Source organism: Hippocampus zosterae, chromosome 7, assembly GCF_025434085.1.
Source record: "Hippocampus zosterae strain Florida chromosome 7, ASM2543408v3, whole genome shotgun sequence".
Lineage (NCBI taxonomy): Eukaryota > Metazoa > Chordata > Actinopteri > Syngnathiformes > Syngnathidae > Hippocampus > Hippocampus zosterae.
This window is the reverse complement of record NC_067457.1, coordinates 16749362-16767569: the sequence shown is the minus strand read 5'-3', so window position 1 is coordinate 16767569 and position 18208 is coordinate 16749362. Positions and strand designations below refer to the sequence as shown.

The window sequence follows — 18208 nt, the reverse complement described above, 5'->3', positions numbered from 1 at the left end:
GCACGCCAGGCCAACCGGGGGGCTGCAACCGGGCAGTCGAGGTTTGTTCAAATAGTTGTTGGGTTGTCCAAAGCGGTCCACTCTGTCACTGACAGACTGTCGGCTAGACAAGCGATTGACTGCTTCAGGGTACACATTGAAGATCAGTGGACTGGTTGCTCGCCCGTGATTTTTGATGACGTGTGCAAACAAGGAGCAGTCATCATGTTGGTCTTTGAGAGCGCGTTTGACCTGTGGTATGTTTGTCCCGGCAGGGTGGAAGTCAGTGAGCGGCGACGAGACCCCCCAGTCCCCCCCACACCCCCAACGAAAAGCGGCGCCTGGCCTCGCCTGCCACAGCCCCGCCCGTCCCCCATGGCGGCGCCGCGGCCGGCCTCTCGCCTTTCGCTGCTGCTGGCTGTCCTGGCCTGCACTGGGCCCGCACGGCCCTCCCCCCCCCTGCTGCTGCGGCCCCGGGAGAGAGAGAGGGACTCGGGTGGCGTCAACATCGCCGTGGTGCACTCTGGATCCTCCCTGCTCCCGCAGACAGCGGCGGCAGCGGCGGGGGCCGTAGAGCCGGGGCCCGGTCTCGGGAGCGGCCAGGGCGGCGTCCAAAGGGGCCTGACGGACACGGGGGCGGCGGCGGCGGTGGCCACAGCGCCCTTTGCAGCCTCCTTTGCATCTTCTTCGTCGGTGGCCGTGCTGGTTGGGGAGATTGTGATGACGCCGTCTGGGCCGGCTACTGTCATCTACCTGAAGGTTAACGAGAGCAGCCCGGGGAGCCTCCTGCTGCAGCTGTGCGAGCTGCTCGCCACCACGCCGCTGCAGGTACCGAGTTGCCGTGGACGCCAACATGCACCCGTGACCTCAGGTTGGAGTAAGGTGCAAACGGTGGACAGAAAAACTTTTCACACTCATTTTCCAGTGCCAGGGTTTTGTCATTTTAAAAAGAGAGAAGGGTGCGCCCACTCTTGCATACATTGCAAGCCTTTTGCTGGTCTGCCAAAGGTCTTACCAAAGCCATAAACGCTGCATATAAAAACTCTAAATACCCCTGTTAAAATGCCAGGTTTTTGTCCCACTAAGCAGTCGTGACATCATTCTTTGCAGAGGATAAATATGCCTCTGCATAATATTTTGTTTGGAGACATATTTCTCATTCGGCGTGGGCTCCCGCAGCGGCTCCTCTTGTTGTCTGTTTAAGAAGGAGGAAATTTCACATTTGACAGTAAAGTTGTACTTGATACTTGATACTTGTTACAGTGAAACTCCTCTCCAACGAAATCCTGTTTGCAGCAAGACATTTTTCACAATAGGGTTTTTTTCATTGTATCAAATTTGATCTCAGATGTAAACACACACACACAAATGAATGTGTACACGCACATACAAACGTATGTGTACTCTTTATTTTTATTCAAATAGTGCATTAGTATGAGCATACACTTATTTGACACTTCATATAGACAGTATAGAAAGAGAAAAAGGGAAAGAAATTGCGAAATTGATGACCAGCATTCACTTTTCAACTTATATCAATTTCTTGGTTAATGTCTTTTTATTTTGCTTCCCCCGTCTTTCATTTTGATCACTTTTAGCCTCTCTTCCAGCATCAGAGCTCTGCTTGACATCCAAAGGTCCGTTTTATAGCAATGTGAGCAATGCAACTGTGTCTGAAACTAACAATAACAAATACTTCCTGGACTAGTGCACATGTGTAAATCAGTGTGATGGTTGCTGTTGCCGTTTCCGAACGAAGCAGGAGAGGTCGCTGTTGGATTAGATTTTGTTGGAGTGAATCTCGTCAAGAGGCAAAAGCAGAGAAAAATATTTCGTATAAAGCAACAGGTGTTTTTTTGTTTGTTGTATGGGGGCAGGAAAGTGGGAATGGTGTTAATGCATTAGGATTTTTTTCACACTGGGGGGTATTTTCGCCCATGTAGGTTTCGTTGTTGAGGAGTTTCACTGTACTTGATTAAGCTTGTGTCTGGAAAAAAATGTGTAACTGGGGGCACTTGTATCTCAAGGCATTCCTATTTTATGTCACTCTTTGTTCTTTGTTACTTGCCACCACTGCGGCATTTGCGCAGGCAGGTGCGAGGGAGGCTGACCCGGGCGCCGCCGTGACCAAAAGTGGCTCTCGTCGCCCGGGGCGGAACGTCCGTCACCCTCGTACATTTCCACGCGCACGTGTGATCCTCGCCACAAAGCTTTTCACACGCTGTTTATTAAATCACATCTAATTTGCATGTCGCCTTTGCCGCTCATTTGCATATCAAGTGCTCTCCAACGAGCGCCGAGCTGTCAGCGTCGCTTAGCATCAATTTACACAGCTGGAGCGCGCGCACCCGGGTCAACGCGTACATGCGTAACGTTGCTCCCTCGCGCAAACGGCAAACTTATCTTCTTCGCTTTATCCTTAAATACTTCGCAAGGCAACTTTAAACTAGTTGAACACAAATTGAGTGGCGCCTTGAGATGCTGTTACTGGGTCACTCAACGTAATTGTGAAAGTCTTCTTTGTGTCTGCAAAGTCGTGCGTGCCAGGAGGAGCCGCAATGAATTCGTCTCCATGCGCAAACTCTTGATTCTTTACATTGTGTGTGTGTGTTTTTATGAAGTCCAGTGTTATAAATTTTGTTCCTGATCAATAAACACACCAAACATTTATTTATTTACTTAGGAGGAAGAGATTGAATCTCAAGGAAGCACTGCATTCATGTGATATCCTATCACACTCAAAATGTATTCAAATTATTTTTAAGTAATACAGGGGTGTCCAAAGTTTTTTTTTTTTGGTGAGGGCCAAATACAGAAAGAATAGAGCAAAGGCCCGGGCCACGAACTAGAGGTGACATATTGACACATGCTCGTTCGGCACCTGCGTATCATGCGTAGCTCAGATGCTTGGTCTCATAGTGCCGACGGATATTATACTCCTTCATCACTGCAAAGTCTTCATTGTAAATCAAACAGACACACTTTCCTTTGATTTCTTAGAAAAAAATATTCATTTTCCCACCGTGTTTGAAATCTGCATTCATTTGCTATCTTTTGTTTCTTCAGTGCCGCCATTTCTGGTGACTCGTGGTAAATGTTTTTCTTAGCTTAATTTTGGTTAGTGGAGCAGCACCTGTTCTGTTACTGGCTCCATCTAGTGTTGAAACTGAGAAGTTCAACAGAGTTGAGCTCAAGCGCCATTAGCGGGCCATATTAAACTATATTTTCAGAATTTGCTGCGGGCCAGTAAAAACAAACCAGCGGACCGCAGTTGGCCCGCGAGCCATACTTTGGACAATTTGATGTAATATCTTTAAATGTAACTTTCAGTGTTTTTTCCCCCCAAAAATCAAAACAGACATAATTTTGTAATATACAACCTATAAAATAGGCTAAACAGTAATGATTTTTAATTTTATACATTTTTTGGGAGGGTGGGGGGTGAGCAGGTCGTACAATATGAAAGGTGTACTATCTTTCTGCTACCCTTGTGACATGGGCGGGATTTTTTCACCAGGGTTTGGTGTTTGAGGAGGAGAGGCCTCCGCCTCCTAACCGTGCCCCCTTAGCCCCCATGCTGGAGTTCATCTCGGCCCAGACCGGCGTTCCCGTCGTGGCGGTGGGCGGAGGGGCCAGCCTAGGACGCGAGCCGCAGGTACAATGTTCGCCTCCCTTTATTTCCTGTCGGCCCCACGGCCACACATTCCCATGTCAGTCAATGGGTTTAATTATACATTAGAGGAGGAAACGAAGTCAGGAGGTCCGTTCAAGAAAAGCACAATGCAAGGTCATCGTGAAAGGAACACAAGACAAGAAAATGAGAGACGAGTCTTAGCAGCGGAGTACGTGTTGCAGTAACGCAGAAGTATGTGGGACACAGTGTGCGCCCGCCCACGTTTGCAAGCTGCTTGCTGCCACACATGCCACTGACGGTGGACATGAAGAGTCTACACACCTGTTTAATTTCTCGGGGGAGGGGGTTGTTTCTTCAAGAGGATGTGCATATTTTTGCAACCAGTTGAATTGCTGGCAACCACCCAGGTTTCCGTTTGGACATCTAATGTGACCAGATGAATATTTTCTTTTATTTATTTATTTTTTCTTCAGAAATTAGTACTATCCGTCTGTCGTAGCCCACATCGTCTGTTATTTTCCACGCATGACCGACCAATTGAAATGGGTGAAAAATGAGCTTGAGAACAAATCTATCAATGTGCTTCAACGGTCATAAAACTCCACCCCTTCCCTCACTCTACCGGAGCTGCGTAGCTTTGTCACCTCAAGGTTGAAATACTGAAAATACATCTCATTTGTTTTGCACTTTACATTCACTGTTGTCAACGTGCTGCAGAGAAGCACGGTGGGTGCAGTTGACAGATGTTGATGTCATTTGGTCAAGAATCTGATGGTGGGTGGGAGTGTAGAATCTTCATTTATTTTTTTTAAATCTTGACACTTGTACGTCGTCTGCCAGATGGGAGGAAAAGTCTGAAAAGTAAGTGTTCTGGTTGTGTCCTGTCTCTGATGTTACGTGCCCTCCCCGTTTCACGCCTGCCACATTTTTATGCCTAATGCTAGAGACGGGCCAACGGAAATGAGTATCGATGACAAGGGTAAGTTGCCCACCTTAAAGAAACAGGTGCACAGCACCAAGCACACTGTAAAGAGAGTTTGAATCATTCTCCATTTAAAGAACAAAAAAGTCAAATTTCATCCAACGAAAGTCAGATAGATTCATGTGAAACGCCCTTGACGGACATTAGCGTCAATTTTAGAGGACTTGAACACACACGGAGCATCAATACAAACAGAATGCCTCTTCTTGCTCAGTGCTGCTTTGACACATTGTGGCAGACATTGGTACTACACTGGAAAGGTGCGCAGCCATACATTTGAAAGATTTAAGACATTTTCAACTGATACGGGATGAGTTTGGATAACTACTCGGAAGTAGACAAGTGGCTCATCGGTTGTCAAACGTGTGGCCGGCAGGAGAGCGGCTCCATCTACCTGCAGTTCACATGCTCGACGGCGCTGCAGCTAGAGGTGATCTTCGAGGTCCTGGAGGAGTACGATTGGACGTCCTTCTCTGTGGTCACCACGCGTCACCACGGCTATGAGGACTTTCTGGACATGGTGGAGGGCATGACGGACGGCTCCTTCATCGGCTGGGAGAGGAAAAGTGTGGTGGTCCTCAATGTCACAGACGACCCCGGCGGCGCCCGCACCAAACGCGTGCTCAAGGACAACGAGGCGCAAGTGAGTAGGCAGTGATCACGGCAATTGTCAGAACACTTCAAGATTCAATTTCTGTTGGAATGCAGTTACTATACATTTGAAAAAGATGTAAATGTAGAGACTTAAAAATTTGAAAAATAGTTGAGATGCCCGAAATGAGCTCAACATTTGTTTCAATGGGCCATGAAATGCGGATGTAGGAGATAAAATATGACAAAATTTGTTGGGAATTTTCTATTTACAATTTGGATTTTTTTTTTTTGGTAGTAAACATTTTCCCAAGATGACTGGAAAGAACTGAATATCTTGAATTGGAAATGGTTTAAATTGGTCTCATGGAAGGAAGAGGTCCAGTCCTTTATTTTGGAATTATGATAGTGACAATGGAGGAATTTTGGTCATGTGGCAAATGTGCGTGTCAGTGGAAAGGTGGAAACGCAAGGATGGGAAAAGAATGGCAGATTAAAACAAACAAGCTAAAAAAAAAGCCCAACGTGACAGCCACTGTTTGGACCGAGACTGCACTGTTGTGGCTGCTGCAGAGTTCCTTGTTGTTCATCCCAGCTTGAAGCAGATCTATTTTTGCACTTCAAACATGTCATTTGGAGGCATCACAAAGATGCGAGACCATGTCGCGTCCAATTTCTATTTATTTATTTATATATTTTAAGAAGTGGGATTTGATTGACAGTTCATCTCAGTGCATTCGGCGGACACGCCTCATGTTTTGTACTTGCAGATTTTTAAGTCATTAACGTGGGCGCTCAGTGTGTTGTACATGCGATACTGTCCAGGCGGTATCATGAATATGGGAAGTGTTTGGCTGAGGTAGCAGTTCTTGTGTTCACTATTAATAAAAAAAAAAAAATCAATTTAATTTGGAATTGCTGCGCTGGCCGGGGGTGAGCAATGAATCTTTATTTTATTAATGCCTCATCATTCTCTTGCTAATAAGTTCTTTAATTGGCTTCCTGCCGAGGTGAGCCACTGCGGCCGCCGCGCAAAGAAATTCACCGAGCCCAACAAACTCGTTTTTCCCCAACATGGGTTCTCACGATTTCGAATGAGATGTTGTTTGGAGGCATTTTTATTTCTGTTGGATGCGCGCTGTGGCCTTTGCTCACGTACATCAAGGAAATCTGATATTTATTCCCTCCATTCAGTCTTCAAACATGCATCGTGTGCTTGGAAACACAACTGTGAAAATTCCCTTTCTGGAAGGTGAACGCAGTACGGCGGTCTCGTGTGTCAACACAACGCTGTGTTTATCTGCGCGTCCGTTATTCATCAAATATTCAAGAGGCATCCAAGCTGACAAAATGCCCTCTCAAGGCTGCGTTCATTGACAGTTTTTTTTTTGCGTCACGGCCTTGGCGAGCCAACCAGGCGAGACCGCACTGTCACAACGGCATTTCGGCGGCGGCAACGCTTGCAGCGCGGCGGATGAAAAATACCAAATATCTCAGGCGACAGCCGCGCCAATCAAAACGCATCAACGAGTCTTGAACTTTGATTTGCGAGCGTCCAGAACAGAAATTCGACAAACGGCAAAATGCCATTTGTGATGAAAAGATGAATGCAAAGTGGGAAAAGATGTAGTTCGATGCAGTTGTGATCTAGTCGACTATGGATGGATGGATGGATGAAATGATGGATGGGAGAAGTGGTGGATGATGGATAAAATGGATCAACGGATGGATGGATAAAATGACAGCTGCATAAACTTGACGGATATCTGACAGATGAATGGGTGTTGGATGGGCAGCTGGGTGGATCAAAATGGACACTTGTATGAAAGGATGGGTTTAATTCCCAATGCATGAATTGAAATTGGCGAATGATGGATGGATAATTGGTGGACAGATGAAATCCAAAATGAATGCATGCCATTATGAATGAATGAAAGACCGGGTGGATGAACGACTGAATGAATGCACTGAGAAACTCCAAATGAGAGGAAGAAATGATGAAAGCTGCAGCATGAGTGGATGAAATGATGATGGCTTGACTGAGAGGGTGAATGGAATGAATAATGAATGAAGCAATCATTGTCGTCATCCTCGCGGCTTTCATCGGTTTTGTCGCTCTTCTTTTTAATCAGACGTTTAATTGTTGCGCTGAATAATTTATGGTGTTGGCGGCCGTGTCTCTGCAGCGGCAGCAAATGAATCAAGATGAAGTGCGCCGTGTGCGAAAATGTACACCCCCCCATTATTGCAAAATAATGACTTTCTCGCGTGCTGCTTGTGTACTTTATTGAACGTCACGTAGTTTTATTGTAACATGTTCTTCTTTTATGAATCATGGAGAACGGTTGACTGTCCAGGACCGCCCCCTCCACCCGCCTCAACACACACACACTTTTGGATCTTTACCGGGCTTCTGCATAGATAGACAGAACATCTCTTTTTGTTTGACACGTGCGCAGATGAAATCATTATCTGTTATGGTAGGAAAATAGAAATGGCTCCGAGGCGGATCCCTGAGGGCCGTCGCCGTTGATCTTAGATCAATAAAACACTTCATCCTCTCTTCGCTCTATTGATATTTGTGCGTGATACTTTTTTTTTTTTTTTACAGTCAGAGGTGTAAAATGTAGCATGAGTCCCATTCTTGATGTGAGCCCAGCGCCTCACAAAAATTTGTGAAGCCTGAATGATGTGTGGTTCTATCGAGTGTCGAGTCCTCATGTTTGTCTCTCCAGTGTTGTTTCATTTTGTTGTAAGTGACCCCCGAATGCGGCACGATGCTTTCAATTGTCGCCTGTTTTTGAAACGAACCTCTCCGTTGTCATTAGCAAGTGGCGCCTGAATTCAGCACAATGCTTTCAAGTGTCACTGAAAGAAATCTGTCATTTTCCAGCAAACGGAACTGGAATGCAACGTGATGCATTCAAGTATCCCAGTTTTTATAACGGAGATCTCATTTTTCAACAAAGGGTGACCCGAAAGCAGTGCGGTGCTCTCACATATTTGAGTCAGGTCTCTCCAGTGTCATCTCAGTTCTTAATGTTACCTAAATGCAGCACGGTGCTTTCAGGTGTCACTGTATTTAAAACAAATCTCTTCATTTGCCTGAAAGTGGAACCCGAATCCCGGTGATGCTTTCAAGTGTCATTGTTCATGAAACAATCCTTTCCAGCGTCATTTCATTTTGCCGCAAGGGTAACCCGCTTGGCGCTTTCAACTCGGCTTGGAAAAAGTTATTTCTCGCCCAGTGGAACCTGAATGCACCGTGACGCTTTCACCTGTCACTGTGTTTTAAACAAGTCCCTGCAGCACAATTCCATCTTCCCGCAAGTGTTACCTGAATGCAGCGCAGCGCTTTCACCGAAAACAAGTGCACCATGAAGCTTTTAAGCGTGACTGTATTTGAAATAAATCTCACATTTCCCGGCAAGTGGAACCCAAATGCACTGAGATCCTCTCGACTGTCATTTCACTCTGCACCAAGTGAACGCAGCAATTACTTCCCAGTTTCTCAATATTTGAGAGAAATCTGCCTTTCGCCCCACCAGTGTAACCTGAAAGTTTTTCCCGCACTTTTTCATTTTCAAGTGACCGTAAGCAGAAGGTGACGTGGCGTTTTCAAGTGGCCCCGTGTCTATATGTGGCGTAGGTACGTCTGCTGTACTGCTCGCTGGAGGAGGCGGAGCTTGTGTTTCGCGCGGCCTGGGCGTCAGGTCAGGCGGGCCCCAGTCACATGTGGTTTGCCGTGGGCCCGGCGCTGTCTGGGCTGGGTTTGGAGGGGCTGCCCAAGGCCTTGTTCGCCATCCGGCCTCAGGGATGGAGGGACGAGCCTCGCAGGTACTGCACTCCTTCCTCCGCTTATGCTTGCGTGCGTGTGAGCCGTGTGAGCGTGTTTCAAACGGCAACAAATGTGAACGGCATGTTTTTGGATTGGATGATGCAATACACAATACATGTTTATTTATACTGCGTAGTGCTCTCACACCACCAGCAGCTGCAACAAAGCGCTTTACAGATTATGATGATGACTACTTAAATCAATTCATGTCATTCATTAATTTGATGATACAGTGAATGTGTAAAATTTTAGAGTTGCAATTTTTTTTCTAATAGTAACTGAACAAATCATTTGACATGATGAAATAAAAACATTTTAAATGTGTACCATTTTCCATAAAGATTGAATATTCATACATTTGTGTGACATAAGTACACGTAGCTTCTATTTTTTTCCCATTTTAAGAATATGTTTCTATATTATAATTGGCAAAAAGATTAAAACAGTTTTACATGTTAAAATGTTCTGACTTTACCAAGGCATAAAACGAGAATGATTTTAGCACCCAAATGAAGTTGGTTTCATTTCTTTTTACAAGTTCATCTACAAATAAGTCCGTCTGTATTCAAACATTTAAAAAAATGTAAATCTAAACGTGGCCCGCAAGCACGAGCAGCAACTGAATAAAACCCGCGTGAATGCATAGTCGTGGTCTTTGCGAGTTGACGACGAGCATTGTTTACCGCGACCTTCGTGTGGCTCGGCTGCTTTGAAAAATACATGAGTGAGAAATAAACTCGCCGTGAAGACAAACGAAATTCACGAGCGGGAGACCCTTTGCCGTTCCTTTTTTTTCCCCTCCCTGTGTCGTTGGGAGCGAGTGGCCGTCTGATGTGTTTGTTCATGTGAGACAAAGGACTCCTGTTGTGTCAATTGGGTCTCTGACATGAAGTAATTGTAATTGTGGAGGGGTCGGAGGTGTCATACGAGGCATCGCCACGGCCCCCCCCCCCGGTGTGTCCTTTCACGCTAGGCTGCTGCGAAAAAGCCTCTTGAGCGGTTGCCAGCCGGTCAGCGGAAGCGGCACGTTCCTTGGCACCAAGATTCCACAAGATCCTGGCAACGTGCTACTTTTGTCGAAATGAAGCTTCTCATTTCGCTTCAGCATAGCACCCTGACACCAAGAGGGAAGGAAGATAGGGCAAAGCATTACTTTTTTTCCCGGATGAATCTCCTCAACTCTCATCAACATAGTTCTTTAACACCAAAATACCACAGGATGCAGGCAAAGCACAACATTTATCGAAATGATGCTCCTCATTCACTAAATAGTTGTATCCCTTTGTTCTGAGCACAATGCTGAACCACAAATATGACGGTATAACGCTCTCACCAGAAGCTCATGGTAGTTGCCGCTACCCTTGCAGCTCTGCTTACCATGCGCATCTCTGGTCCGAGTGTTCCCTTGACGTGTCTCTGTCGGCCCCTGCAGGCGCATCGCCAAGGGTGTGTCGGTGCTGACCCACGGCGCCGTGGCACTGTGGCGCGACCAGGGCTCCGCCGGCCGGGCTCAGTACACGGGAAACTGCCACAATGACGCCAACCGAACGCAGCGAGTGGGCGAGAGGATCAGGTGAGCGCCAGGCCGTCTGCACGTTTACACAATGCGTGACACATCTGTCGGCGGATCAGCGATTTTTTTTTTTCCAATTTCAAGTGTCCATCTGTCTGTATGGGGGAATACAATAGACGAACACAGTCTGCTTGACCACACAAACAATTAGATGTTCTCATGTTTTTTTTACTGAACACCATGTAAGCATTCACAATGCGGGGTGGAAAAAGCATGTGGATCCTTAGGCTAATGAGCTAATTGGACTCAGAAGTCAGCAACATGGAGTCCAATCAATAAGATGAGATTGAAGTTGTTGGGTAGGACTGCCGTGCCGAATAAAAAAAACCAAAAAACCCCCAGTTTGGAGTTTGCTATTCTCAAGACGCATTGTCTGAGGTGAACCCTGCCTCACACAAAAGAGCTCTCAGAAGACCTACGACTAAGGATTGTTGACCTGCATAAAGCTGGGAAGGGTTCCAAATGTATATCCAAAAGCCTTGATGTCCATCAGTCCACAGAAACAGTTTTGTCAAGAGGAATGGTCCAAGATTCCTCCTGACCGTTACTCCAAAAAATGTTGGGTTGAGGTTGTTGCTACCAAAGGATAGTCAACCAGTCATTAAACCCAAGGAACTCGCTTACTTTTTCCACCACGCACGGTCAATGTTTACATGGTGTGTTCAAGAAAAACACATGAGAACATATTGTTTGTATGGTATTAATTCAAGCAGACTGTCAATTGTGACTGAGATGAAGATCAGAACATATTTTATGACCAATTTATTCAGAAATCCAGGGAATTCCAAAGGGTTCGCATATTTTTTTTCTGTATGCAGAGTTGCAAGAATGAATGTGTGAAAAAAAATTGTGAAAAAAAAAAAATCATAGATGAAGACTGCACAAGTCCAGGTGCGTAAAAACGGAGGCAGAACCATTATACAGTCATGGAAAAATGCAACGTGTGACATTCTACAAGTGTCCTTTGGCACTCGCGTGCTGAATTGTCTTCCTAGTGAGGATAAAGAGTGCTTTAGTACATGCACCTTAAGGTTACGACCCAGGATCTTGAATAAATGGACCACTTGTATGATATTGTCAATAAGGAGGCGACTCGTGTGTGACACGTGCTGACTAGTTGGACCTGCTAGTGTTAATAGTGCAGCCCCGTAAGCACTCAATGGCTAAAATTGGCCAGTAGTAGTGCCAGAAAGATGACTTTCTCTGCTGGTGCATTGAATTGCTTGACTGGTGATGGCAAAGAGTGGAGTGGTGCATGGCTCTCATGCTGGATATTGAATAAATGCTCGTTTCCACATAGTGGCGGTACGAGTAGGAGTAGTAGTAGTCGTAGTTGTGATGTTATCAGAAGTAGTAATCAGGTGCAAAACGGCCTTGGTTCGGTCCGCCTTTGAAACAAGAAGGCTGAAATGAAAATAGCCTGTGCGAGGTTTCGTTTGACCCGGGTGGGGGGAACGGGAGGAGTCACGGGGGTGGACGGCAGCCTTCGGGTGCAGAGGACAAAGGTGTGAGTAGAAAAGAGCAGCAGAGCAGGTGGAAATGATGCGGACGGACAGACAAAGCAGAAACACGCAGGGACGGGGGAGCCGGTTGTGCAAAGTGATACATCGACGTCTATTTGTAGTCGTAATGCAAGTGCTGCTACTTCCACTGCTACTACCGCACAACCACAAGCAGCGGTCTCAGGTTCCCGGTACTTGTAGTAGGACTACGGACTACTACGAGTACTTTGTATGAGCATTGCTGCTCACTAGACTGAATCTGCCAAGACGCAAAGTAGTGAGGGAACACTGTACACAAAACATAAATCATCGCTTAAATAATACATGGAAATCCACACACACAGCGATTTTGTGACACTAAATGTAATGGTTGACTTACTGCGCTGAAGACGCTTTATTCGACACAGGCGCCGTACAGTGAAACTCCTCTACGACGAAATCGTGTTTGCAGCAAGCCATTTTTCACAACAGGGTTTTTTTTCACTGTAGCAAATTTGATCTCAGATGTAAACACACACACACACCTATGTGTACTTTTTATTTTTATTCCATAAGTGCATAAGTATGAGCACACACTTATTTGACACTTCACATAGTCAGTGTAGAAAGAAAAAAGCGAAAGAAATTGCAAAATTTACGATTAGCATTCACTTTCACTTACATCAATTTCTGGATAATGTCTTTTATTTTGTGTCCTCCATCTTTGATTTTGATCACTTTTCCCCTCTCTTCCAGCGTCAGAGCTCTTCTTTTTTAGCTGCTTGACATCCAAAGGTCCGTTTTGTAGCAATTTGAGCAATGCAACTGCGTCTGAAACTAACAATAACAAATACTTCCTGGACGACTGCGCATGTGTAAACCAGTGTGGTGGTTGCTGTTGCCGTTTCCCAACAAAGCAGTAGAGGTCGCTGTTGGATTAGACTTCGTTGTAGTGAATCTCGTCGCGAGGCAAGAGCAGAGAAAAAGATTTCGTATAACGTAACAGGGTTTTTTTTTCGTTGTATGGGGGCAGAAAAGTGGGAATGGTGTTAATGTATGAAGATTTTTTCTCACTAGGGAGTATTTTCGCCAATGTAGGTTTCGTTGTGGAGGAGTTTCACCGTCTAGCGTTTCTTTAGATCACTTGATCACATCTTTAAAGGGAAAGTCAACCCCAAAATGTTCTTTGCAAGAATAGGTTCGATGAGCCTCAACGAGTTTGTGGAATATGAGTTGAGCAGTAAATTCGTTTTTGGCCTTCTCAGTGGGGCGGCCATTTTGCCACTAGCCGTCAACTGAAAATGACATCACAGTCGCTTGGGGCTCAGCTTCAGAAAACTGGTGAATGGGTTGTCACTTGTAGAGTGGGTTTCTACCTCGGGTACTCAAAGCTCCTCAAAGCACTCTTAGCTACTGATGACGTAGTATCAAGTTCAGTGGGGTTCAGTGTCTTGTTCAAGGACACTTTGACATGGTCGCGGTGGCCGGGAATTGAACCCCCAGAAGATGGGTGGCCTTTCCTGCTTAACTTGTCACCCACAAACACAATATGAATCAGAATGGCATGTTTAGACTCGTGGAGGTGCATAGACCATATTATTGTCAAGAAAATGTGGCAGTTGACCTCCCCTTAGAAGGCGTTATCTTTATCTGGGGGTTTTCTTCTTCTCCGGTTCATCTGCCTTCTCCCTCCATCATCTACCTCCTGCCTTTTTTCATTCCGAGTGCTTCCATCTTGCCAATTTCTTCTTCACCTCCCACATACCCCAGCCACCGTGTTGCCGTGGCAACGTGCCCCGCTCGTGCTCACGCTGCACATGAAGCTGGTTTATTTACAAGCGTAATAGGAAGCACACGCGTGCCAAGCTGAGGGAGAAACGATGAGCGATGGTCCGCATCAAATGTCCCCCATTACGCTTGCGTTAGCGTGTTGCTAATTGAACAAACGTGAGCGCAAGTCATATATGCCTAAGTCGTATGTAAGGTAAGATTGAACTTCCATTCTTGTACCCTCTCTTTTACTGGACGTACAGTTAAGCGAGCGGCAGCATTTTTAACCAAGTTCAAGACGCGGAGTCTTGATTTTTAGCCAAGCTGGAAATAAAACTACTTGAATACCCGCACCTTGGCTGTTGGCTTCCATTAGCGCCAACGAGACTTGTGAATGGCGCCCGGGGAGCATGCGGCAGCTTTCACAACAATGCCAGCGGACGGACGGATGCGTCTGGGCTCCTGACAGCCGGCCACTTAGCGTGCGGCTAACGTGGCGCCTCGAGGGGGGTGGTGGGCGAGTGGTGGCGTGCAATACACCTGCGGCGGTAACATCCAAAAGTTGTTTTCACGTCAGCCAGCCAGCCAGCTGTGTGGAAAAGCTTCAGGCTTTCATGGAGTCTTGTTTTGGCACTGCTAGTGTAAAAAACAACAATTGAACAAAGACAGGATATCATTCAGGCCTCCTGGTTAGCGCGTGAGCCTCAAAGTTTTGAGGTTCCGGGTTCAAATCTTGGCTCAGGCTTGTCTGTGAGTCGTTTCACATGTTCTCCCAGTGTTTGCACTGAGCAACATAGTGGTTGGCATTTGTCTCTTGGGCGGGGGGCTTCTGTGTATGAAAGCCTGGGAAATGTCTCTTCCGAAACAAAGACTCAGATGTCAGTAGGATGCTGTGCCGTCTTTCTGTGCCATGCGATTGCATGGTCAGGCGACCAGTCCTTTGTATATCTCTTGATGTTTCTGACACTAGCTGATGACCAGGAAATATTTTGTCTATGTGGCCGAGCATCGACTGGCAACCGCTCTATTGTTGGTCTGCATGTGTCCTGCAGTCGGCTGGCGACCGGTCTATCTGGTGTACCCGATCTCTTGCCCAAAGTCAGCATGGATAAGCGCTCGATAAAATGGACCGTTGGGACATCATGGAAAGGACAGGCTTCTTGATCTTATCTCTTGATAACAATTCAACCTAATAGAGAGGAAGTGACAACTGGCACACCTTTCAAATCAACACAATGCACACTGGCATGGCACTCGAGACAAAAATTCAAACAAGGTTTTCAATCAAAACCATCTATCCATTTTCCACCGCTTAGGTGGGGTCGGGTAGTGGGGGCAGCAGTTTTAGGAGGGAAGCCCAGACTTCCATCTCCCCAGCCACTTCTTTGAGCTCTTCCTGGTGGATCCCGAGGCGTTCCCAGGCCAGCTGGGTGACATAGTCTCTCCAGCGTGTCCTGGGTCATCCTTGGGGTCTCCTGCCAGTGGCACATGCCCAGAACACCTCACCATGGAGGCATCCAGGAGGCATCCTAATTAGATGCCCGAGCCACCTCATTATGGCTCCTCTCGATCAAATCAAAACAATATCCAAAATTCTGACTGCAAAAGACAAACAAAATGCACACGGAGCAATGTGGTTGTAGGCGCTTAATGTTGACGCTCCCGCAGCTCGAGTTACTGTTAGCATCTCTTCCTAAAATGAGCCTCTGGAATCGGCGCCATGCCCTTCTTCTCGTTCTTCCTTCCTCACCCCCTCTCCTTGGCGTCTCCCTGCCTGAGCTCGTCCACGCATACAATTCCCCAATTGGCATGCAAAACCATGAATCGCATTCGTCCGCAGAGATGTGCTGGAGAGCAAAGTGGAAGGAAGGAAGGAAGAAGGATGGACGGAGCGAGGCTGCAGGTAGAGGGCGGATGGAGGTGGGGGTGCTTGATTCAATAAGCCTGAATGAAAAACAAGCGACAAGAACAAGTACAAAAGTGGACGGCGGTGAAAAATGGCCTCAGAGAAACACAGGGAGTGATGGATGCGGAACTGTTTGTTTGGGACACAACCAAAGAAAAATAAAATCACGGCTCAGATAAGAGAAGGCAATCTAAAACTGATCCCCAGAGGGACAAATTGTGTCGCAATCCAAATATTTCTCATTGCCTCGTGGCATCAAACTAAAATGCCCACTTCCTGTTCAGTTTAAGTGTTTTGCGCATCCTGTCCACCAAAATTTCTGCCCGGATACCAAATCGGCCAGTGGGTTGAACCAACCGAATTTGAATGAAACTCGCCGTACCGTATTTTCCGCACTAAAAGGCGCACCTAAAATGGCGCCTTCCATTTTCTTTAAAGCTCACAGCGTGCCTTAAAATCCGATGCGCCTTGCATATGCTCATTACGGTATTATGTCGACCCCAAAATGGCTCCTTGCTAGAGACATGCCTACAACGCAGAGTTCAAACTTAAGGTTTCGCAGTCGAACACGGAAATAGAGCAGCGGCAAGAGAGTTCAACGTTAACGAGTCAATGTTCTAACTTGCTGTTGGTTAAGTGAATTGTGTCGCTGCTTTATTAAATACATTTTACTGACATCTGATCGTCACTATATAAATCAGGGTGTGGTGGAGTGTAGTGTTTTGTTGGCATTTCCTTGAGCATAGCTCCATCTACTGGATGCATTGTAGATTGCGTCTTATAATGCGGTGCATCCATTATATGAGAAAAAATTACAAAATAGGCCATTCATTGAAGGTGCCCCTCATAATCCGATGCGCCTTTTAGTGTGGAAAATACGGTACTTGATGAAAGTGATGGCTCAACACTAAATCTCAAATTTTAGGTCAATCGAAGCAAGACTTTGGGATCCTCAGTCCATCGAATTTTCAGCAGTTGGACAAAAAGGCGTGTGGATGTCTTCTTTTCATCCTTGGAACTACGGGGTCCATCTTCACAAAACGGGTCTTGTTGAAAACAGGATTCAACAAGGAATCCATCATTTAGTAACTTGACCATTTGACCAATCATTTAGTTAGTTAGATATCCTTTATTTGTCTCACACTGGGGAAATTTACAGCCTCCAGCAGCAAGAATGTGGGTAGAAAGAAGAAAGAAGAAAAACAAACAAACACCGTCCAGTAAGTGCAATATAAATACAAAATGGACAAATCGCAGTGCTATTTACAGTTGTTTTTCACATCACACACATCACATCATTTAATTATTAAGTCAAGTCGAGTCAAGTCAACAGTATTAAGATAAGATAAGATAAGAAGGGTCAATTTGCCCTTGAAATTGACCCCTGTGGGATCCTCACAATTTTTTTTCCTGTCTCAAATCTTTTTCTGAAAACTTTGAGGCATTTATTTATTTATTCGTAATTTTTTTTCGGGGTGCCGCAGACCATTCAGATACCGTGATGTTGCGCGCGCGCGCCAAGTGAGAGAAGAAAAACGTCAGGACAATGGGGCCGAGCACAAAACGTGCCACCGGGAAAGCAGAGGGAAGGAAAGAAAAACGAAAAGGCGGCCAGATGAGTTTTATTGAGCAACAGCAAAGCATTTAGTCGACAAAAGCACAGCTCGCGAAGAAGACGGCGCATCTCAACGAGTCGCTGTGCCATCACGTGACTTGGTAATAATAGCCCTGCATTGATTCTGTGCCCCGAAAGCAGCACATTCATCCCACCACTTTGGGAAGATTGTTTTGGATCGACATCATTGTTGAAAACTGTCGCCGGAAAGAAGAAGAAAGAAAAAAAAAACACTGAAAATCCATACACAAAGTCTTGAAAAGTCTGTGGAAGTTTTCTAGGAACGTTCGGCTCGAGACCACCTTTACTCCAAACCGATACCACTACGAAGATCGGCAATCTCACCAATACCGATCACGAAAAATGATCACATTTAATGAACATAATAACAAATAACCGTGAACAAGCAAACTTTGTTTTTGACACACACGATTTGTGAACATATTTAACCGCTGCAATGTAGTGGCAACTACTGATACCTTGAAATAACGCCGGTATGAACCTGATACCTGGTATTGATACTCGCCCATCCTGCTGCTGACATCTATTAAAATACAGGGTGTTCCAAAAGTCTTGGGCACATTTGAAGTCCCCATATCTCCTTCACTATGAATGGTAGTAAGATAAAAGTCGTGCCATTTTAAAGCTAATTACATTAAGTTTTTCGTAAGACTATTGATTTTTTAAAAATTTCTTTTCAGACCCAGTAATGGAGTTCAATCAACCAGAAAGTGCGTTTTGTGTGCTTGCATTTGCAAAAACTGAATCATGGACTGTTGTTCAACATGCATTTGGCAGAAAATTCGGAGATGAAGTCCATAGTTGAGATGGCATGGTCA

At 45.7% G+C, this 18208-nt stretch overlaps 1 protein-coding gene across 2 annotated transcripts in view; it reads left to right on the top strand.

Moving 5' to 3' along the window:
* Positions 1 to 18208, top strand: part of grin2da (glutamate receptor, ionotropic, N-methyl D-aspartate 2D, a) — a 60538-nt gene that overhangs the window by 17298 nt on the left and 25032 nt on the right. For both annotated transcript variants that reach the window (XM_052070962.1, XM_052070961.1), the window contains exons 2-6: positions 255 to 807; positions 3497 to 3634; positions 4972 to 5238; positions 8836 to 9023; positions 10457 to 10597. In XM_052070962.1, coding sequence (XP_051926922.1) covers positions 355 to 807; positions 3497 to 3634; positions 4972 to 5238; positions 8836 to 9023; positions 10457 to 10597 — 1187 coding nt within the window. In that variant the 5' untranslated portion in view covers positions 255 to 354. The remainder of the gene's footprint in view (positions 1 to 254; positions 808 to 3496; positions 3635 to 4971; positions 5239 to 8835; positions 9024 to 10456; positions 10598 to 18208) is intronic.